The sequence below is a fragment of the Mustela erminea genome, chromosome 4 (genome assembly GCF_009829155.1).
Source record: "Mustela erminea isolate mMusErm1 chromosome 4, mMusErm1.Pri, whole genome shotgun sequence".
Classification (NCBI taxonomy): domain Eukaryota; kingdom Metazoa; phylum Chordata; class Mammalia; order Carnivora; family Mustelidae; genus Mustela; species Mustela erminea.
In genome coordinates, this window is record NC_045617.1 from 73380043 (window position 1) to 73403095 (window position 23053).

The 23053-nt window shown below is 41.1% G+C and overlaps 1 protein-coding gene and 1 long non-coding RNA gene across 6 annotated transcripts in view; one reads left to right on the forward strand and one right to left on the reverse strand.

The window, feature by feature from the left end:
- Positions 1-6407, forward strand: part of SOGA3 (SOGA family member 3) — a 47254-nt gene extending 40847 nt beyond the window's left edge. For 3 of the 5 annotated variants that reach the window (XM_032339580.1, XM_032339579.1, XM_032339581.1), the window contains one exon: positions 3692-6261. In XM_032339580.1, the coding sequence (XP_032195471.1) occupies positions 3692-5005 (1314 nt within the window). In that variant the 3' untranslated portion in view covers positions 5006-6261. The other 2 variants (XM_032339583.1, XM_032339582.1) reach the window with 2 other exon arrangements.
- A 7222-nt stretch (positions 6408-13629) lies between these two features.
- Positions 13630-23053, reverse strand: part of LOC116588480 — a 104495-nt gene continuing 95071 nt past the window's right edge. The window contains exon 3 of the long non-coding RNA XR_004284961.1: positions 13630-13890. This is a non-coding gene — a long non-coding RNA (uncharacterized LOC116588480). The remainder of the gene's footprint in view (positions 13891-23053) is intronic.

Consider the following 23053-nt stretch of genomic DNA (forward strand, 5'->3'; position numbering starts at 1 on the left):
TTTCCATGCTCAGCTGTAAATGCAGCTACAATACTTAGTTTACAGGCTGTGCATGCAGGGCACACTGGCTTACAGGTTCTTAAGTTCATGGCATTGTAGAAACTATCACACTTCGTATACTGAAAAGATTTTATTTTATTTTATTTTTAAGATTTTATTTATTTATTTGACAGAGAGAAACACAGTGAGAGAGGGAACACAAGCAGGAGGAGTAGGAGAGGGAGAAGGAGGCTTCCCGCTGAGCAGGGAGCCCGATGTGGGGCTTGATCCCAGGACCCTGGGATCATGACCAGGGCTGAAGGCAGACGCATAATGACTGAGCCACCAGGCACCCTGAAAAGATTTCTTTTTAAGCGAATACAAAATAATTACTATGTTGCCCATCATTTTCTCCTTCCCTCTTAGGGACTTTCTTACATGTAGTATATGTCCAAGTCTTAAAATAAGGTTTATGTTTTCATTCCTTTAAGGCAAGGGAGTTTACATATACCCAAATCAGGTAGCCTTCCCTTGCTAAAACATTAAACATTATGTTTGCTTAATGTAGCCTCGTGAAGTGTGATTCTGCTCCAGTCTGTGACTTAGACCACATCCAGTGCTATTTTGGTTGGATTCAAACTGCAGTATTTTACTAACCCTTTTTTTTTTTTTTTTAACTAGCAAATAAAGTCCTAGACTTGCAATCAAGGAGTACTACCATACTCAACCTAACTTCCCAGTCTCCCCTACTCTTACATTCTAACAAAGCGTAGCTTATGTAAAAGCATATTGGACTAGCTTATTGCTGGTCACCTTTCTATTCAAGCATTCTTTCTTTCTTTCTTTTTTTTTTTTTAAAGATTTTATTTATTTATTTGCCAGAGAGAGAAAGAAAGAGAGAGAGAGTGAGCACAGGCAGGCAGAGTGGCAGCAGAGGCAGAGGGAGAAGCAGGCTCCCCGCAGAGCAAGGAGCCCTATGTGGGACTCGATCCTAGGACGCTGGGATCATGACCTGAGCCGAAGGCAGCTGCTTAACCGACTGAGCCACCCAGGCATCCCCAAGCATTGTTTCTAATTCCTTCATGATATTTGACTCTCTTGCCCGCCTGCCACACTTTGAGCCATGTCTTATGTGTCTCTTTTTCTTTTCTTTTCTTCGGTTCCTTTCAGAACTGCTGCCATAGCTTCAACCATCACCTCTATACATCTCATTCTCCTGTTCCTCCCCTTTGCACCTGAACTCTCTACAGGGCCCGAGGTATAATCTTTGAAATCTTGGGCCCGAGAGTTCACTTGCCTTTAATAGATGTTTCCGCTAGATACCCCTCCACTGACACACCTTGAAGACAGCATTTTAATACACTTAGACCCAACTTCTTCACACCTCCTCCTCTTTGTTCATTCTCTTTCCCTGTTATTAGCAGCACCATCCAGTAACCAGGGTTATCTTTGAGTCTTCTGCTGATTCGATAGTAAATATTGTTCTGTGTCCTTGGTTTCATACTCACCGAACTGGTTTGAGGGCCCAACCTATAGTCTCTTGTAGAACAGCTTCTCTCTTACCTTGTGAAATAGTTTCACGTCAAATCTTTCTGTGATTTACACTCTCATCCTTCTCAATCACTGTGCTCCGGGGAATTCTCTCATCTCTTCTCCCTGTGCTTCTGTCCTTTCTTCTATACCCCTTCTAGAGGGAAGTATACAAACCAACACATCCGATTTCTTTTCTTTTACCCCATTGTCCTACTTTCCTTCTCTTGTGCTGCTTTTCTAGAGGCACCACGAAGAGTGGAAAGAAGTAAGAGTTTGGGAATCAGTCTGGTTACAGATGTGCTGTCACTTATTAACTTGTGCTCTACAGGTTAACCAACCTTTCTGAACCTCATCTGCCTATAAAGTAGAACTAGATCACCTTCCTCATAGGGTTAATGTCAGGGCATAATGATATAAAGAATGTGATGGTCAGGCTCTGTGCACTCATCAGCTCTCAACCCTTCCATATTAATTCTCATTAGCAGAAAGGAGGACAGGAGACCTGTGCCCTCCTTGTTCTACATCTCTTCCATCTCAAAGGCTCTGGGCCATATTTAATGAGCATCTCTGGCAGAAGCTCATTATTCCGACCTTCACTACCAGTGGTTGCTGCTACTTTACCACAATTCATTTCAAACACAGCTGACTCATTGCTGGGCAAAGAAGACGTTTTTATTTCCATTTTAAAAATGAGAAGGGGCACCTGGGTGGCTCAGTCCATTAAGCATTTGCCTTCGGCTCATGTCATGATCTCAGGGTGCTGGGATCGAGCCCTCATAGGACTCCCTGCTCAACGGAGAGCCTGCCTCTCCCTCTCTCTCTGCCCCTTCCCACCCTCCACTCATGCTCTCTTTCTCTGCCTCTCTCAAATAGATAAATAAAATCTTTTATAAAAAACGTATTTAAAAACGAGGAAAACAAAATCACAGAAGTTACGCAGTTGACCAAAGTACATACTTAAAAGCAAATGTGGGGAAATTATCCTCAGGAAATGTGTCCTTAGGCATAATAATGTACTTTGATATTAGTTAGCTCTCAGAAAGTTGATTTCCAATTTTAGTTTGTTTGTACTTTTCAATTTAGTCAGTGATTAGTGTTTGCAAGTTGCCTAAGAATTGTGAGAAGAGCTTCCATAAGATCTACTCCATCATCCATTTACCGGGTAGAACCAATTTTATTCGTTTTAGACTGATGAGGAATATATCCTTTTTTTTAAAATTTTTAAAGATTATTTATTTACTTATTTGATAGAGATTACAAATAGGCAGAGAGGCAGGTGGGGGCGGGGAGCAGGCTCCCTGCTGAGCAGAGAGCCCGATTTGGGGCTCAATCCCAGGACCTTGAGATCATGACCTGAGCTGAAGGCAGAGGCTTAACCCACTGAGCCACCCAGATGCCCCCTTATTTTTGAAATGATTATGAAATACTTGCCAGTTTCTCCTCGGAGGAGCCATTCCAGTGTTAAATTTTCCTTACTTTAAATAAGGTCTTTAAGTAAGCAATTTTGCCTTGAATGAAGATGGAGGAGAGAAGACTTTCTTTGCTCCTTCAGAGTGACCATGAGCCTTTGAGTCAGACAGAACTGAATTCAAATTTCACCTTTGTTTTTTACCACATATTAGCTCTGTAACCTTGAAAAAGTTATGGAGTATCTTTAAACCAGGTATTTTAGTATCTATTACTAAGTTCACTCTAAACATTAAATTAGGTCAGATGGATAAAGAACTTTCCAGAAATTGGCTGAGAGTCCATGCTCGGTAAGGAGCAGTGAGTACACAGCATGTGTTCCGTCCAGGGAATAGGTTTCACATTTATTATAGTCAGGGGAATTCAAATCATGTAAAAAACAAAACATGCAAAAGGAATGTTGTTGAAATGACAGCCCCACAGTTGTGCTCAGTTACAAGACATGATAGTCTCTGAATAGTGATGACCATAATGTTTCTCTTTTTATATTTCTTTCTCTTTATTGTTTCCAGGATGTGATATTGTCCTCGACTTTTATCCACCAAATAATTTAAATGATTTGTAGAAAACATACAGCGTCTACTTATCTGGGTCTCATTAAATCTTAATTATAAGGAAAAGGCAACTACTTTTGCAGGTGTGCTTTGTGTGTGTGTTTTCGACTTACATAAAAGTGACCTCCTCTCCTCTGCCCCTCTTTTTCCCAAACGAGGAGGACAGTGAGGATCTGAAATGCCAGCTGCAGTTCGCGAAGGAAGAAGCTGCTCTGATGAGGAAGAAGATGGCCAAGATCGACAAAGAGAAGGACCGATTCGAGCACGAGCTTCAGAAGTACAGATCCTTTTATGGGGATCTGGACAGTCCTTTGCCCAAAGGAGAAGCCGGAGGGCCTCCCAGCACCAGGGAGGCTGAGCTCAAGCTGCGGCTGAGGCTCGTGGAGGAAGAAGCCAACATCCTGGGCAGGAAGATCGTGGAACTGGAGGTGGAGAACAGAGGCCTGAAGGCAGAACTCGACGACCTGAGAGGGGACGACTTCAACGGCTCGGCCAACCCGCTCATGAGGGAGCAGAGCGAATCCCTGTCGGAGCTGCGGCAGCACCTGCAGCTGGTGGAGGATGAGACGGAGCTGCTGCGGCGGAACGTGGCGGACCTGGAGGAGCAGAACAAGCGCATCACGGCGGAGCTCAACAAGTACAAGTACAAGTCGGGCGGCCACGAGAGCGCGCGACACCACGACAGCGCCAAGACCGAGGCCCTGCAAGAGGAGCTGAAGGCGGCGCGCCTGCAGATCAACGAGCTCAGCGGCAAGGTCATGCAGCTGCAGTACGAGAACCGCGTGCTTATGTCCAACATGCAGCGCTACGACCTGGCCTCGCACCTGGGCATCCGCGGCAGCCCGCGCGACAGCGACGCCGAGAGCGACGCGGGCAAGAAGGAGAGCGACGACGACTCGCGGCCGCCTCACCGCAAGCGCGAGGGGCCCATCGGCGGTGAGAGCGACTCGGAGGAGGTGCGGAACATCCGCTGCCTGACGCCCACCCGCTCCTTCTACCCCGCGCCCGGGCCCTGGCCCAAGAGCTTCTCCGACCGGCAGCAGATGAAGGACATCCGCTCGGAGGCCGAGCGCCTGGGCAAGACCATCGACCGGCTCATCGCCGACACTAGCACCATCATCACCGAGGCGCGCATCTTCGTGGCCAACGGGGACCTGTTCGGACTGATGGATGAGGAGGACGACGGCAGCCGCATCCGGGAGCACGAGCTGCTCTACCGTATCAACGCGCAGATGAAAGCCTTCCGCAAGGAGCTGCAGACCTTCATCGACCGCCTCGAGGTGCCCAAGTCTGCGGACGACCGCGGCGCCGAGGAGCCCATATCCGTGAGTCAGGTACAGTTCTGCCTATTGCGAGCCACGGCGATGGCCAGGCTGGTCCGCGGATTCGTGCTCCTCGCTGGGGCGTCTCCGCGCACCGACCTCCACGCCCCGCTTCAGGGTCCCCGCGCAGAGCCTCACTGGGCTTGGTAGCCCCACAGCACACGTGTTCTCTCACACTGTCCTTCTTCAGGCCTCGGGTTTTCGGAACCCTCTTGGTAACTCCCTCCCCTCTGTTTTGGTTAAAAAGGAAATTTACACACATCCCCACCGTCAGTTTTTGTGTAAAGATTAAAGGATCTTAAACATATATTATTATGTGTCGATATGTTTAGTATTACTCGACCGATTCTGCTGGATCAGGCTGTAAGGAGATCCCAAATGGGAATCTTTAATTATGTATTTGCAGGTTTTGAACCAAGATTGAAACTGAGTTTAAAAAGTTGGTTTGATTACTAAGTATCCAGGATTATTGTGTAACTACTGGCAAGTGTACAAGCCAACAGTGAAGAGAGGATACTGTGTCTAGATCCCTACCAAAAGGAACAAATAGAAGTCACTCCTTTACAAGTGGAAGTAACAGGATCGTTATTTCTAGGGGGGAAAAAAAATCACTGCCATCTCTCTATGTCAAAACTGGGGAAGGAGTGTTATACTTTAACTTTAATCCAACGCTGATTCAGAGAAATAGTAATAACTATTCCCGAACAGGGAAAACCAGCATTTTTCCTTCATCCTAATTTGTAGAGGCACAACTGATGAATTGGACTGAGCTGCTCTAGCCAGGTATGGTGGCCAAAGACCCATGCATTTTGTCAGAATTAACCACATAAGAGAGAATTTGTAAAAACACAGCAGGCAGCGCTACCTCTCTGGCAAGCCTCCTGTCCTGTATCCATTGGAGAACACACGGAAGTACAACAGCGTGCATGGCTTTTAAGACACGCAAGAGATTTAAATTTAAAGATCACTGTATACACAGAAGCATGATATTAAATTAACTGCCTGTTAGTCACAACTAGAAAAATCGCAACCCTATTGCTTATTTACCTTGCATGTTGCTCTGCTTTGTTATGAAAAAAAAAAGTTTTGCGATAAAACTTGTTGAATTTTGAAATATTAAGGCTTATTGTTTCTCAAATGTCAAATGGTTGGCTTTCAGTTTCCTTGTAGCAGATTTTTGAATACTTGAAGCATGTGGGTTTTCAATTATACCATCAGGGGAAAAAATAGAAATCAGAGTGAGAGAAAGAACTGTGTGTATTAATAGGTTTCAGATTTTGTAAATGCAGGCTTAAGGGAGGGTTCTTCTTCATCTTAAATTGAATGAATGCTTAGATTAGTTAATATGAATTTAAGTTTTAAAAATTATTATTAATTAACTCTTCTCTTTGTCTCTGCATTTACCTTCCCAGATGTTCCAGCCTATCATTTTACTTATTCTCATTCTTGTATTATTTTCATCACTTTCTTACACAACGATATTTAAACTTGTCTTTCTTTTTACACTGTTTTTTGTACTGTAAATCTTTCATCATTTACCATTCATTGTAGTATTTTCAGTTTATTTATTTTGTCCACCCTTCAAGACAAGAAGTAAAAGAAGTATAATTTCTGTAGTAATCAATGCTATAAAAACACTGAAGACTGCCTATTTCTTTAAAAAGACCCATCTTACCACTACAAAATTCAAAAAGAAGCCCAAGCATTAAAATATTTCAGGTAAGGAAGTAATTATGACTTTTTATATAAATCATTTCAGTTTTTGCTTCTTTCTTTTACATCTTAGTCTGTACTCTTCTTGCTAACTAATTATGACTGTAAAAAAATGACAAAATCTTTCAATTATTTCTCAGTAGTTGATTATTAGGGTAATTGAAAAGCTGGACATTCACAAGATGGTCACATCTCAAAACATAGAAAGATGGATTTATAAAGTATCTTTGCTTGGTTGCATTAGACCAACAAGATAGTTTTGATATCCAATAAATGTTAGCAAAAATTATGGTGAATGAATGAAATGTGACCATCATGGAAAGTAAGCAATTTGTCGTGATGCTTGCTGATGGTATTCTGTTTAGAAAGATGTGTTTGGAAGCATGAGAGTGAATTACGCATTAGTTCATTGAGAAAGTGATTATATCCCTCCTACTGCATTTGACCAGCTCCAATCAAAACAGCCATTTCTGCATTTACCTATTACACTTGGGCATTTGTTGCTGATCAGATGTGTTCCCTGGAGTTCTGGCCTCTCTAATAGGTTATCACATAGAACTGCTTCCAGAGCAGATGGTACAGTAAGGAAAAAATAGTCATTCTCTAGAATTTCATCAAGTTGAAATCCAAGGCCAGTAACATCGTTCCAGTGGGAGTTGTTCTCTAGGTATAAACTTGCTTTGGTGAACCCGAGCATCTCCCTTTCTCTTCATCCCTAAAGCGGCCTGAATAGGTTCCATGTATCCAAAATGTCCTGTTCTGTCCATCTTGCTGACAGTGTACCCAGTGGAAAACTGAAATGCACCACTGCCATCAAGATTCAGAAATATCAGCACTCATGGAAGTCAAGCACTCAGAAATGCTTTGCAGCTTGGCTGGTGGATATGAAAATCTGTGGTTAAAGTGAGGTATCTTAAAATAAATAAACAAATAAATAAAGTGAGGTATCTTGCACCTCAACATCAAGAATAATATGTGGAAAACCTTTGCTCTACTATGAAAGTTGGTTCTGGTAATGATCTCTTGAACCCTCATCCCTTAGTACCTCCATTTCCCTTTGAGTAGTAATTAAAAAAAAAAAAAGAAAAAAAAAACCACTTCACAATAGTTGAGAATTCCGTTTAAAAAAAAAAACTGCTCTTAGTCTCCGTGTTGTTCTTTACATTTTTCTTTTTGGCTTTTGTTTTGTTTTGGAGGGAAGAGAGACCAAGAGTGAGGAGGAGGAGGAGTTAGCCAACAGTTGGAATCTGTCATTATCTACTTGGCTTTTCGTCTTAGAGATTCAAAAGGCTAGGTAGAACTATATGGCAAAAAGAAAATAATTTAAGCAGCATATTTAATCAATCATTCCACTGTTTAAAAAAAAAATGATCTCAGGGAAGGCAACTACTTTAAAAATCAAAGTCTGTCTGTTAGAGCCTTGATTAAGCCTCCAGACAGCCATCTCAGGGGGACCATTTTAGTAACAGAACTGAAAGTCAGTGTTTGATGGCTGAAATTTATCTGAAATGTTTATTGCCTTTGAAGCCACACACACCTAAGTGATGATTCTCAGCTACCCCTGGAACATTTGGTGGTTTATGGAGGTGTTGTAGGTGGTCACAGTAAATGGGAAGCTCTAATGGCAGTAAGAGGAAAGGAATCAAAATCTCAAATAATTGTCCCACCCAAATGGTTAATATTGTCCCTCTGATGAAGCATGGTATGCAGTGAACGTGTTCACTTCAGAAGTATCATGGATAGTCACTACCCTGTGTGACTTTAAGAAACAGGCTTCAGAATTGTAACTTTCTTTTTCATGAAAAGAATCAAGAACTCAATATCTAGATCACTGGTTTCTAGTCCTAACAGCATATCAGAATTCCTAGGATGTTTCTAGAATTGAGCCCCCCACCTCACCAACTGACACTGAATTTTTGAATCCAGGCTTTTGTATTTTCTAAAACTCCCTTGAGCCATTTCTTTAGATGTTTGAATTGTCTAAAATATGCATACACAGCCTGACGCAAGGCTGTGGCCAACTGTGTGAGGCCAGCGGTATAGAATCCTGAGCCGTCTAGGTTTCAGCAGACCTTAAAGCTTCCGCCATTCAGTGGATGTCCACATGCTCTCCAAAGCATTTCTATCTTTACTATATGGCCTTTGCCTCTAATGACAAGGCAGCTCTAATTCCACAGTGATGCCGTGTTAGAAAACTCTCTTTTATTAGCACAGGTTCTCGAAACCAACAAAAGCAGAGAAGACAAATGGGAAGAGGATAGGACAGAAAGCAGGACCAAGATGAACAGTGGGCGGGTGCAGGGTCATGCGCACACCCGCAAGTGTAGGCACATACACACCCCCAATTAGAGTGTTGAGATGACCACACACATGTGTACACACACACACACACACACACACACACACACACATACGGACAATCCAGCAGTTGGTGGATTTGCACACAGTTATCTACTCCACAAAGCTTCCCATGTGGTGTGCCACAAATCCTCTGGGAACGATAGGTGCCAGCTGACTGGTGTCCAAACCAAGATGACAAGGCATATACGAGAGGTGTGAGAATGCAACAGAAATACAGAACATGGTTCCCTCTGTGTTTATTTATTTATTTATTTATTTATTTTTAAAGATTTTCTGTATTTCTTCATGAGAGACAGAGAGAGAAAGGGAGGCAGAATGACAGAGGGAGAAGCAGGCTCCCCACTGAGGAAGGAGCCCAATGCAGGCCTCGATCCCAGAACTCTGGGATCACAACCCGAGCTGAAGGCAGACACTGATCCGGCTGAGCCACCCAGGCACCCTCATCCCTTGTGTATTTAACAAACCAAGTAAGGAGGTGGCTGTTAGGTGCAGACAAAATGAAATTCTGTTTTTACTCTTCTAGCACTTTCAATTGGTTCGTTGACCCGGACAAACACGTGAACAGCTAACTCTAACAGGTACTCTTAGTGAAGTGTCAAAACAAATAAACAAAAAGGCTCATGGTTGCAGCTTATTTTTATTGGACACCTGAAAGCATGTTGGATTTCCCTAAGAAAAAACAGTAAAATCCCAAGACATTTTTGCATGGAATGAAACAATGAATACATATATGCATGCGTGCATAGATACATACATGCCTACATGCTTACATACAGGTGTGCTGCATATATCTCCACAGTATCTGGTGGCCTGAATAAGAAAGGAGAGGCTAGCCAAAGGAGGTCTAGGCTGATCAAAACACCAGCCGCATCCTTAGATCTCTTGTTAGGAATTGAAGTCATCCTGGCAACAGGGATATTAATCTCACCTATGAACTTCTAAGGCATTGGTTTTAGAGAAGAATTCAATCCAGGCACTCCATCTATGGAGCCCCAGTAAGAAACTGAGGAGGGGAAACAGGACTGACTTGGTTATTGCTCCTACGTTCTGAGAGAATTGGGGTCACTCTGACAGCTTCTCTGAAGTTAAGGAGGCAACTTTACAATATAGTTGAGTTCCAGGGAGACGTTTCCCAACTCTCCACTACCCGCTACATACCCCACTTTCCCGTTTGTGCCCACATATAAGCAAGCACACCCCTCTCCCACACTGTAGTGTATAGTGAGACATGCAGTCAGCATCAGGGAATTCAGACCTGCTTCTATCTCATGGGACTGCTGGGAGCAAGTATGTAGGAGGTGGTTTTAGCAAACTGCCAGGAAGTGCAAAGCAAACTTATCCCTTGCTGCCTTCTCCCTGGTACTTAAGGCTGTTCTGTGAGTGCCCACAATCTGTGGCATATCATCATCGCCATCTCTTACTCTCCCTATAGATGTTAACCACATCTATATCCTGTTAACAGAGATGGTACCCAAGACCTCAGAAAGAGCATCCCCTGTAGCTTCTTCCCCTTCCCTTTGATCCTGTTACTTGCATTATCTTTGTTGTACAAAGCTAGTTCTAAAAGAGGAAGGCCCAGGTTTCTTTGTTCATCAAGAGAACAAAGTCCCCCAACTACTGAGACGAGGAATTTTCTCCTATTTGTACCTTTGAAGCTGTGCTATTTAAACATGACACTGACAAGAAATTCAAACAAGCAAACCTTATTGTAGACAATTCCGTTGCATGCACATTCTTGAGCTTAGGAAAGAGTGTCTTTGGTAAATTGGCCTGGATTTAAGAAAAAAAAAATTTAGTTGGCTATTTTTAAGCATAACTGACTCAAACTCATAAAACAAGGGAAAATTCAGTGCTGAGCTTGGAATGTGTATTGGCCTGCATTTTGCAACCTTCCTTTCAAGCCGTGTGGCAGAGTTGCGACACGGTTATTTAATCAGCTGCCAGAGAAGTTTGGTATGTCAATTTGGTAGCGAAGTCCTAATTCCAAATATTCACACACTCTTTGTAGCTATATTTGGATAGAACTCCAGCCCACTTTCATCTGGTAGTCACGCTTTGGGTCAGATGCTCTAACTGAAGGTAAGGATTGAAGAGGAAGTGATAGAGCATATTGGAAAGTGAGAAAAGCTGTCCTTCAATGTTGATTTTCTGTGGTCCCAGCTGAGTGTTTGAGCTGAGCTGCTTATGTATCTATGTCAACAAACAAGACGTGATTTTTTTTTAAAGATTTTATTTATTTATTTGACAGAGATCACAAGCAGGCAGAGAGGCAGACAGAGAGAGAGAGAGGGAAGCAGGCTCCCAAGAGTCGGATGTGGGGCTCGATCCCAGGACCCTGGGATCGTGACCTGAGCCGAAGGCAGAGGCTTTAACCCACTGAGCCACCCACATGCCCTTCTGTACATGATTTTATCAAAGGCTAACAAATAACATTTGTTCCTTTCTGAGGTTGTCCAACATAATGTACCGTGAAAGCGAGCAAGTCAGCTCTTCAAATTCATGTTGAAAGTACCTATCTTAACTTATCTATGCGTTTGAAAATTAAGAGGGTGTGAGGGGCAGAGAGAAGTGCATTTGTTTGCCCAGTGGCCTCAAATAGCTTATAAGGGAAGAGAATTCGAGAGCTTTTTTCTTTTTTGAAAGATACCTTATAGAGTCTGTTATTTCTTAAAATCAGAAAATTCTGCTTAACATCTAGTTTATAATTTCCTTTCTTTATTTTCACGAATCTGTGCAGCTTTTGCACAATCCATGTCATTTCCTCTGAATCATGAATTCCTGGACACACAAAACAGAGCTTGACTTTTTAAATAGAACAACCTATGTGGCAGCCTAAATCAGTTCTTTAGAACTTCAGAGAGAGAATGTTCCTTAATAAGTCAGCAAAATCAGTTTATTCTGGATTTTAGATTACTCTTAGGAATCTGAGCAACTTTACCTGGGTGGGGGCGGGGGAGCATATCTGCTGAGGCACCAGGGCCACTGCATGGAAGGTCTTAGCCTTATTCTAACTGCTTAGGTTCCATATAATGAAAATATCCACGTGAAGCCCCCAAAGGAGGTACTGATGGAAAGTTAGGATCCCCCAGCCTTGGATGTTCTAAGCTCTTTGTTTGAAGTCCTGCTATTTATAGAAAGTAGATGGATTCAAAAAAGCAAGGTAAACTCAGAATAGATAAGAAAGAATGAAGTTGTGGGAATCTTCCTGTGCAAAATATTTCAATGGCAACAGCATCAATAAAAAAAATATGGTGTTAAGGCCAAGGACAGCCATTGGGGGTACTGTGTTTGCATCTCTCGTGGATTTCCTGAGAGACCTTGGTGTGGGCCATGGGTCTGGCTGGCTCTGCAGAGTGCTCTGATCACAATGTTCACAGGGCTGCCTGGAACTGTGGCTTTGGGCCTCGCTGTTTGTACCTTCATCTTCCCCATCATGATGATATATTTCTTCTCACTTGGGCACCAGCCCATCCATTTGGCACCATCCAGACAATCTCCCATTCTCATCACCCCTGCTTCTCCCCATTTCATGTCCCATGGAACTGATTCTTTTCCCAAGCTTCAATCAAAGCTTACCTGTATTTACTTATTCTTCCCAGTCCTTTCTATGTGCTGGCTCTTCTTTTATGTGCCAAGGTGGGACCTGCCAGTAACTGCTTCTTCTGTCAATGAAATGTTATTAGACAATTACAAACTGGAAATACAATACTACCACCTATTGGTGATAAATCTAACATTTCTGGTAGAAGACACAGGTGGGCTGCCTCGGCATCTCCCAAGGAAGGCGGGTGGGGAAAGGAAAGGGAGTAGGGACTTCTTGGTCCCTCTTTGCCTAAGGAGCATCTCCGCCCTGCTTTACTGCTGGAACTCCTCCCAGGGAGAAATGACTCAGGGTGGCCCTCTTGTGGTAGACCAGCATTCCTGAGATTCTTTTCTGAAATAAGAGGTAACTCTAGAACAATAGGTCCCGTTATTGGTTATTATTTAGATTTTGTTCTCATCATTATCCGAAGCTCCCAAGTCAAGAATCTGGAAATAATATAATGAGGTGCTAAAAACCAATTTGAGAACAGTAAGCCAGATCTATCTCTAATTTTAAATAGCCCATAATCCTAAAATGTTTTATTGCTTTATTGTTTTATTTCTTCAGAACACAGACCAATACTTAAACAGAACAGTTAGTTTAACACTGTTTCTTTTGAATATTTTTGTCATCTGGAAATGCCTGTACATAAGCCCCATGACAGATATACTTGGCTAAAACCTCTGCTGACATGCCACCAACCCTCAGAATAGAAGAGAGAGCCAGCATCCCATGATTCTAGGGGGAAAACATCCAGAACTGAGGAAAGAGCACATTTGCTGAAACACAACAGTCTAAATATGTGACAATCTAATACTGTGTGTGTGACTCTCATAATCTTATAACCCAAAACAGATTCTTTAAGTATCAAAATTATATTGCTTTTGCTAAGACAGAATCCAAACCCTGTCATTCTTGGACTGAAATAACACAGGACCCAATTTGAGAGAACTAGCTATGGAACTTTGTAAAAATTAAGAAATCCTGGCCTCATCACCTGATTCCATAGTCTGGGGGAATGTTCCAGCTTTCATGATTTTTTTTTTTTAATCATTCTCTGAGTGATTGCAGGGTACAGCAAGGCTGAGAATTAACACTAAATTATGGGTCCCCTTGATGGAATGCTGTAGGGACTAGGAGGAGAGTCTCTTCACATTTGTTTATAAGTTTATTTTGGGGTAGTGGACTACTCAGGATGTGAGCAGTCATGCCACAGGTTACCTTTCAGGAATCATCAACATTGACCAAGCTCATTGTGAACAAGGATTTGTCTTATTCTTCTTCTGGGCCTTAGGATCCAATAGTTTACCTTGTACAGAGTTGGTGCTCACAAATATTTGTTAAACGGAACATTAATTTGAGTGCTCAAGACTTCTCCCTAAAGAATGAAAGAGAATTTAAAGGTCAAGAGAGTTCTACTAAACAACCAATATCATGTATCATAAAACATTTTGAAAATTGCAAAAGACATTATTTCAGAAGGAAAGATTATTTTAAGTGTATGCCCTATAATAGTCTCTACATTTTAATATGCATAAGAATGAGTTCAGTTTTTCAAATTCATCCCCTTTCCAATTGTTTCCGTTTCCTTGTCAAGGAAAATAGAAATACAATACCCTTTCAACTGGTAAATATGTTTGAAGAGTAAAAGAAAAGGGACTTTAAAAAGTATGCATACCAGAAGTCAGAAGCCACCCAGCCTCATACACAGCCAGAGTTCCGTAGCATAAAGAAATTAAATAAATGACTGCTTTGCAAGGCTTCAAGATCATCATTCGATGAAAACTATAAATTAAATGTGTGCTGGCCTGCTAAAGGCAAAGTTGGAACATTTATTCCCAGATTTTCTTCAATCACCAAATTAAAATCCTTTATCTTTGCATTTGGACCCAAGATGCGGATTATCTCAGGACACAGGCCTCTGTAGGTAGGCAGTCATTAAGATAAATATTTGACTCCTATGTTATACTCGGAAAATGGAGTAGCCTCTCCCTCATGTGGACTTAGAAGACGGAATGTAGAAGTTGACAAGGCCAGAAATCAATGTCTCGTGCCCCAGATCCTTTTCCCTTGAACTCCTTGGCATTTTAAACTTCAAGGCACTCCACCAAGAATGAGAAGACGGGGATTCTATTCCCGGCACTGCTAGTAAGTGGCTCTCTGACCTTGACCCGATGACGTACCATCAGGGCCTTCTTCCTCAGCTATAAAATGAGAGGGTTGGCTAGATGATTTCAGAGGTCCTTTCTGGCTCTAAAATTCTCTACATCTAGAAACACCTGCCATGACATTTATGCACTCAATGTTCTTGTTTCACCCTTTCCAAAATGTTATCGTCTGTGGTCTAAAATTATTATGCATATAGACCTTGTTAAGTCCTTTTTGGGATTTTCCTTTTTGTCTCTCGACACCTAACTGGTGTTGCTGCATTTACTTGACATGAAATGTTATTTTATTCATGTCCTCACGTATTGGTTCTACATTGAGATAAGATTAGTATGGCACCAGATTTGCATGATTCTTCCAAATTCTCTCCAAGAGACAGAGCAATGATTTGGGTCAATTTCATATTTGAAGGCATAAATATATTAATTGGTTTAAAAGCAATCTATTGCCATAAAGTTTTCAGCCATTCTTGACATCAGCTTGAAAATGTCAGGCACTTCAAGGTACCCAGATATCCCTGAGGGGCTGAGTATACCAGCCTTGGTCTTTTATGTACCTAACAGTAGGAACTTTTCTTAAAGTTTTTTTAAAAATGTTTTTCGTGGAAAGATTCAAAAGCACCCGTGCTGAATTTTTCATTGACTTCCTGTCCTTTCATTATATATATATGTGTGTGTATATGGCATGGAAATTGAAACTAATACATATAAAAATTATTCAACAAAAAGGGTTGGGAAACACTAGAATAAGTGATAGACGTGGAGCGAAATTCTTGTCAAAATTCCTAGTTTGGTTCTGCATAATTTCAGGTGAGCTTTACCATGACAAGAAGCAGATGAAGCACCTATGATAAATAATTACTAGGACTTCCATGAAGAGGGCATTGGAATTGATCCTGTTGAGTGACAGTACAGAGGATAGCCCAAGATCATTTCTCCCATAACTTAGCCACATATTATCTGAAGTTCCGATAGGATTTAAAAACCAGTCTTAATTATATTTACAAAGGACACATGGAAATGAAGAGGTTCAGAGTGGAAAAAAGTTGTAGGGGCAGAAATGTTACCAGATAATTCTGTATAGGTGCTTTGGGGCAATCCTTTTCTCCCCCTCCAGGATTTTCCTCCTGTCCTGGTAAGGACAGAGGCAGGAATATGCTACCTTTTTTGGGGTGCATGGCACTAAAAGTTTCCCCTCACACTCTGACAACAACCTCAGGAAGTAAATATAAGTATCCCTTTACAGAAGAAACACACTCAGAATTTCACACGGATGAGTGGTGGCAGTAGGATGGAAACCAAGATCTCCATGACAAAATTCCCTGGCCTCCAGTTGAAGAAACAAGTTCCAAACCCTACTCCTCCACATGGGCATCTTTCCATGAATTTTGGGAAATTACTTTATATCTCAGGGTTTTATCAGTAAGACTGGGTGAATAATATCAACAGATACATTTGCTATGACCGTGAACTAGGATAAAGATATATTCCAAGTACTTAGTGCAGAGCTTTGCAGAGAGCTGTCTCTCCCTGAGTAATCGTTACTATTGCTATAACAATTATGTTGTTATTGCTTTTGAAATGATGGCAAGCTTTTGAAACACAGCATGGTTTCCTTCAATTGCACTAAAGTGCTACCATGAGCAGGTTATTATTACTGAACTTTTGAGCTCCCACGCAATACTCCCACAAAATATTCCTAGTAATCTGGAACCAGGCAAAAAAAAAAAAAAAAAAAAAAAAAAAAAAAGTGTGAAAGTGAATGTGTAATGTTTTAATGACCATGCAGGAAATTCTTCAGACTTGAGAGTAAGACCTTAGTATTTAAACCTTTAACAGACTTATTTGCCGAAATACACACAAAACCGTTTAGACACTTTCTTATAACTCATTTAAACAGAACATGAGCAGAGGCATGCGTGTACAAGTTCGTGCACAACCTGGAAATGTTGCCGAGAAGGCATCTCTCCCAGTATTTCCAGGATAGATTGATGTGGCCATGGTCTAGGGGGCCCCTCCATATACTTGGGCTGCGGTACACCTCAGCTGAAAGCAAGCACATGGGTATCTCGTGGTGGTGGTGGTTGTTTTCTTCCCATGATAAGTATCATTCTTTCCCATGGTATCTGACTTCTTCTGGCGGGAAGACATCACAGACATTACAGAGAGCAAGCTGTCATAGAAACGTGAAGCGTATCATGTTGGTCTTTCCCTATGTCCTGCTTCCACTTTATTTAAAGTCAGACGTTTGATACGTTTTCACACATCTCTGGAGACGGCTCTCGGTGTTGTTCTGCCACATACAGACACCTACTTGTCAAGGCACTGAAGAGGGCTTTCTGACTCTAGCTGAAAAAGGGAAAGAGAGAGGTATGCAAGGAGGTAATTCTTGCCTATAAAAACTGAGTTGACTTTCCCAAATGAAATCTAAAATTGGCCATTGTCATTGTGTGATATTAACACCAGCTCTTTTGGCAAGTTGGAAAATACTGGGCTCCATTATAAAAGCTAAAAATGTCCTGGACCTGGAGTTGTTTACCCAGAGTATGAGCCGCTCTAAAGTTACAGAGCTCTGGTTGGAAGACTGGCTTGAAGGCCGCCTCCAAGTAACTGACGTCACAGTCGTCTCAGCAGCTGCTGTGACACCGAGCTGAGCAGCTTTTTGATTTGTGAAAGGGCTGAAGGTTTTTAAGGGACTTGTCAGTACTGCTCTGTTGAATGGTTGGACAGATTTTGCACTCCCATTTCTTGCAAAGAAGCAAGATACACTGAGCTGAGACTTTCGTCTTTAAAACAACAACAACAACAAAACCTAGCTATCCTTCCACTGCTAGTTGTGGTGGGACATCCATAGGATTTCTCCCCAGAGCAAAAAGGTATGTTTCTTTCTATCAAATGACTCATTGTGGCAAAATATAGAGGGGCTGCTGCTGATATGACTTAAACTCTGAACACTGTTTAAGGGGAGGGTTAGTTCAACATCTGCCTCTTTCAGTGTCTGTGTCTGAGCTTAAAAACAGTGAGCGGGGTGGAGTAGCGGATTTTACTGACTCCCGGGGAAGCAAGGTTCAGCTGCTGTGGGTGGATTTCCCAACTCAGGGCTGACAGCGACATCCACCCTCTGAAACGGTCTTTTTCAAGCACTGCTTCTCAGTACTTCGAGCAGTACTTCACCTACTGTGGAATTTCATTAAATGTATTTATGAGAATGCTGTTTTTCATCAGGATGAAGACTGTTTACATTTACAGAGTAAAGTTCACACTCCTGGAGATTGTTGGTATTTGAAAATTACAATGAAAAGTAAATGTAGTTCATTCAAGATGATGGTTTGCTCCCTCCATGATTAGTGCTTTTGTAATCTGAGTGGAAGTGCGTGCCATTCATAACCTGTGAATCTGCGGTTAGCTGGGAATCTTACACTACATCTTCTGTTGTTTAAGTTGATGAATTTTGGATACTTACTTATCCATGACAGAAGTTCCTTTCGAAAGTTTTCTAAGTTAAGAAAAGTAAAATCAGCGTGTCTATCTTGGAAGCTTTCTTTCTTTTTTTTTTTTTTTTCTTTTCTTTTTTAATCCTGGATGTTTTCTAGCATGAGTGTATAACTGACGAAAAACAAGGAAAGAGAAGGTAATCAAATGAGAAGGCAAGAAGGATTTCTTCAGAATGGCATGTAGCGTTATTGCTTTGGCCTTTTTGAAACATGAGGAACATGGTGAAATAACAAGAAACAGCAATGAGAAAATACTCTCTTTTGCCCTGCATGAAATCAAATCGTGGTTGTCTTTGAAAGATGCATCTTTCAACAATAGGGGAGGAGTAAGGTCTTAATTTGTTGAAATGATGCAAGTGATTTGTAACAGCCTGGAGAAAGAGCTAGAGAGTCTTAGAGGCTAATGGTGCCTAACGCCAGTGGGTGTGGGCATAGGAATTCCTCATCCCTCAAGCTTAAAGAAAAGCAAAGCATTTCTAGGGCCAATGATTTTTCTAGGAATTGTGAGATTGATGGTACCTACTGTGTGTGGCATTCCTACATTCCTTTGTAACCTCCTACAAATGAAAAACCTTTGATTTTATATGAAAAGTAGCATGTTTAGAAAAAAGAAATAGGAGAGCAAGAAACAAATACTCAGAACAAAAATCTCAGAAGAGAGAAGTAGCCATAGGGTCAGCACCCATAACACTGTTTCATTTGTCTGGCTGATGTCCAGTTTCCAATGCGGGGAGAGGGGGACGGTGGTTAAAATGGTAATGACCAAACTGTAGGAAGATTGGAGCTCTCCTTAGAAAAAGAAGTGTTACCATGACCAAATTGAGACTGAGTTGGGAAATTAATTTTTTGTGAGATTCCTAAGTTTCTCTTAAATGCTGCTTGCTTATAGGACAGAAGATAAGCAGAACTATTTTTCCCCCATACCCTGCTTGGGCTACCCACTCGCAACCCAACAATTTTGGCCTCCTGCCTTAGCCTCAGGGACTCAGAAGTAGGTTACATAGATTATATAATGCTACCTTAGCCTTGTCGAGGGAAGAACACATGCGTGACTAATGCAGTTCACTCGATCCTTTTATATTTGCTCTAATAAATTTGTATTCTGAATGAAATTCTGCATGAACCGAAATGATACAGAGTTGGAGACACAGAGAGGGATGCAGATGGCTCAAATCCTTCCTCCTCTCCCACGTAGATGCCAATATCCATGGGCGAAAAGTATGACAACTAAGAACAAAGAGAACTTTTATATTTGCCTCACTAGAGAGCACTGAAACGGAGTTTTGAAATCTGTTGAACCACTTTACCCTGTAACTTCTCATGATAGGACATTATGTTCCTACAAAGTTGCCCTATTACTTGGACTTTTTTTAATATTTAAGGAGAATTATAATAAAAGCAGTTTAATATAAGATTTGTCTATTCAAATTTTTATTTACAATAAAAAAAATTGCCTAAATGTTCAATTTGCCATGTATTCTTAACATATTTGAAAAATACTGATGGCAAAAGAAAGTCATTGAAAATATGAGAGTCTGCAAAATTAGATTTGTTCCTATTAATTTTCTAATTAAATAAAGGTGAAAATTGTAAGTTTTATTCCAGAGAAAGAAAACATAAAGAAGGAAAAATGAAGGCAAGGAAGGAGAGAGGGAGGGAAGAAAAGAAAAAGGGAAGGACAGAAGGAAAAAACCAAGAAACAGGCATTTACTGAACACCTACTCGGATTCAAAACCATGAGGCACTTTTATTAAGCCTTCTCCCTCTTTTGTTCATGTAATCCTCATGACTACTCTATGGACCCCACTGTATTTCTGGAGGGGAAAGCAATAAATTCAGTCATATTACGTTTGACATTTATGACATGACATAGATGCTAGGAAGACAACATAAATCCTCCCACAAAATTTGGCACAGATATTGCTCTATAGGAATTTTCTTTTAAAGGCTTGCTTTTGATCCATAACCATTACATTTCCTGGCACTAGATACTGCTCTGGCCATGGAAAGGGGAAGCTCTGTAGATTGGCCTTCATCCAAAGTAAGTGATGAGTTTGGCTGTTTGCAGTTAAGTGCAGGATTCGGTCTGCTTTGGCAACATTACCTGGGTTCATGTATAATGCTGTTACAAAAAGCAAGCCTGAAGTAGTTTTCCTGGATGACCTTCAGGTAGATTAAAAAAAAAAAAAAAAAAGAAAAGAATAATCTGACACCTTTTAGCCTTGGTCTGGAAGTGATTCAGGAAGAAGAGTTAGCAATAGAAAGAAAAATTGGAGGGGCACCTGGGTGGTTCAGTTGGTTAAGCATAGGCCTTGGGCTCAAGTCATGATGAGCTCAGGGCCTTAGGTTCTCAGCAGGGAGCCTGCTTCTCCCCCCACCCCCGCTCCTGTTCTCTCTCTTTCTCTCTCTCTCTCATAAAACAATAGAATCTTAAAAAAAAAAAAAAAAAAGATAGTTTAGAAAAGGGAAAGAAAATTGGGGCCATTTGCTATGTAACTATAGGAGAAACTTTGTGAAGATTTCTGAATATTTCCTGTGCTTAGAAACAGGACGAAACATGGGCTGTCATAACACCTTCTTTCCAGGTAGCTTGAAATTAATCTGCTCCCTTTCTATAATTTTCTTGGTTACCTTTGCAGCTACCTCTTGAGGTCTTAAACCATTCCACTCTCCCTGAGAAACCTCAGTGTTAAGTACCTATTGTAAGCAAGAGAGTTTCAGCTCACAATCAATAACATATAGCTTCGAAGCAGTCTGCCAGTCAAAAAAATAGGCACTGTGCATTTCCTGTGAATAGTTAGTAGATGAAATTAAAAGATTATTAGGTAATCAAGATTAATGACCGATCTACCAAAACAAACAGAAAACAAGATTGTGTATATTCTTTACTATCTTCGTTTTGTTAGATCTTCATTGACGTATTTATTTTAGGCAACTTGCTTTGGGTACTGTGGTCACTGGTCACTGGCTCACAGGTGTGGAAGGTAGCAAAAGGACAAAAGGATCGACAGAGGAGATGGAACATGAGACTAGAAAAACAGCATGGCTGAGTGGATAAAATGAGACATGAGAGCATCTCAGATCTGAAATTAGCTTCTTTTCTTGACTAAATTAGTCACAGTATTAAGACTGTCAAAGAAGTAGGTAAAAATGACAAAGGCTCTGTAGCAAATTGTTTATGAGAATGACAATGTAGATTGCAATATTTATGGGCTGTTTTTGAAGGTAGAGCCCTGTCTAGGGCACTCATTTCTTTTTTATCCTTATTAGTCTATTATAATTTATTGATAGATTGCAGCTCAAAAAATATGTTTGGAGCAGTTTACCCCTTGGATATGCATGTTCAGAACAGTCTGATAAAAATGAAATTAGTCTTCAATGTTTATCTTACATTTGGGACACGAAATACACGGTCATCTTCTGCCACTACAAAATGGGGCTTGCTAAGTAGTTATGTCGGCTTCATGCCACAGCTCCGATACCCAAACAGCTGTTGACTTTGGGGCCACTGTCCTTGTAATTAGCATTAACAGCCACCTGGTAAATTAACACATTTCGGTCATGACCCAGATAACCAAAGAGCTAGACTTCCAATAGCCATCATTATCTTCAATGGTGATTCAGACATTTTAAATATTCTTTTCCACCCACTAAAAAGTGTCAGTCTGCTTTTTTTTTCTTTTCTTTCCTTTTTTTTTTTTTTTTAAGTAGACTTTATACCCAACGTGGGGCTTGAACTCACAACACTGAGACCAAAAGTCAAACACTCCACCAAACAAGCCAGCCAGGTCCCCATATGCCCTTCTTAATCAAAATTGTTTTTCACGGAAATCAGACCATGATTTTTTAAAGAAAGAACTAGGGACAATGTGTAGATTTCTCAAACGATGTTGCCTATCGTGTGTCATATAATCTTTGTAACAACCCTTTAAGTAGCATCCATTTTTAAATAAATCTTAGAGATTTTAGATGACATATAACAGAATTACTGATCTGGTATTTTAAGTTGCATCTTCAGGGGTGCCTGAGTGGCTCAGTCAGTTGAGCGCCCAACCTGTGATTTCAGCTCCGGTCAAGATCTCAGGGTCATGAGATGAAGCCCTGCGTTGGGCTCCATGCTGGGCATGGAGCCTGCTTAGATTCTCTCCCCCTATCCCTTTCCAACCACACACACATGCCATCCAAATAAATAAATAAATGTTAATTAAATAAATTGCATCTTCAAAGCCTAAATATGCATACTGGAAATGCTAGAAATCTAATTATTTCAGTCACTGCTTAATGTGATCAAGGATATCCTTGCAAACGGAGCAGTGTTTTCTTCAGTGCTCTGTATTCAATAGGCTAAACAGATTGTGGTATATGGTCCATTAGAAGAAAATCAGAGCATGTGGCTCCCAGGATGGCTTTGCTGCTTTTACATTTTACTTGATGAACTAAAATAATGAACATATTTTTATGATCCAGTTTCATTTTTTGCTGCTATGTCAGTCCCACCCAGATTGACTAACAACTCAGGGGTCTTATCACTACAGTCCTCACATCTGTCGTGGGCTTGCGACTCTGAATATAAACGGAGACTGTGATCCTGTACTACTCAGGACTTCAATTCACAGAAACACACAATCCGGTTGCATCAAAAACAGGAGTAATTCTGTTGCAGCAGAATCTATCACAGTTGTATGGATAGGACAGACCACCCAGTGGAATTTCATACTTCTACTCTTAGATAGTCACACAAAAATTCCATCTTTAGATTAGGTGGTTGGTTAAAGGAATGCTTACATCTTATATATGCATTTAAATATAATTTTGCTGACTTGTTTCAGAAAGGGGGAAAAACCCATTTGAGAAAGGGGGAAAAAACCATTTGGACAATACT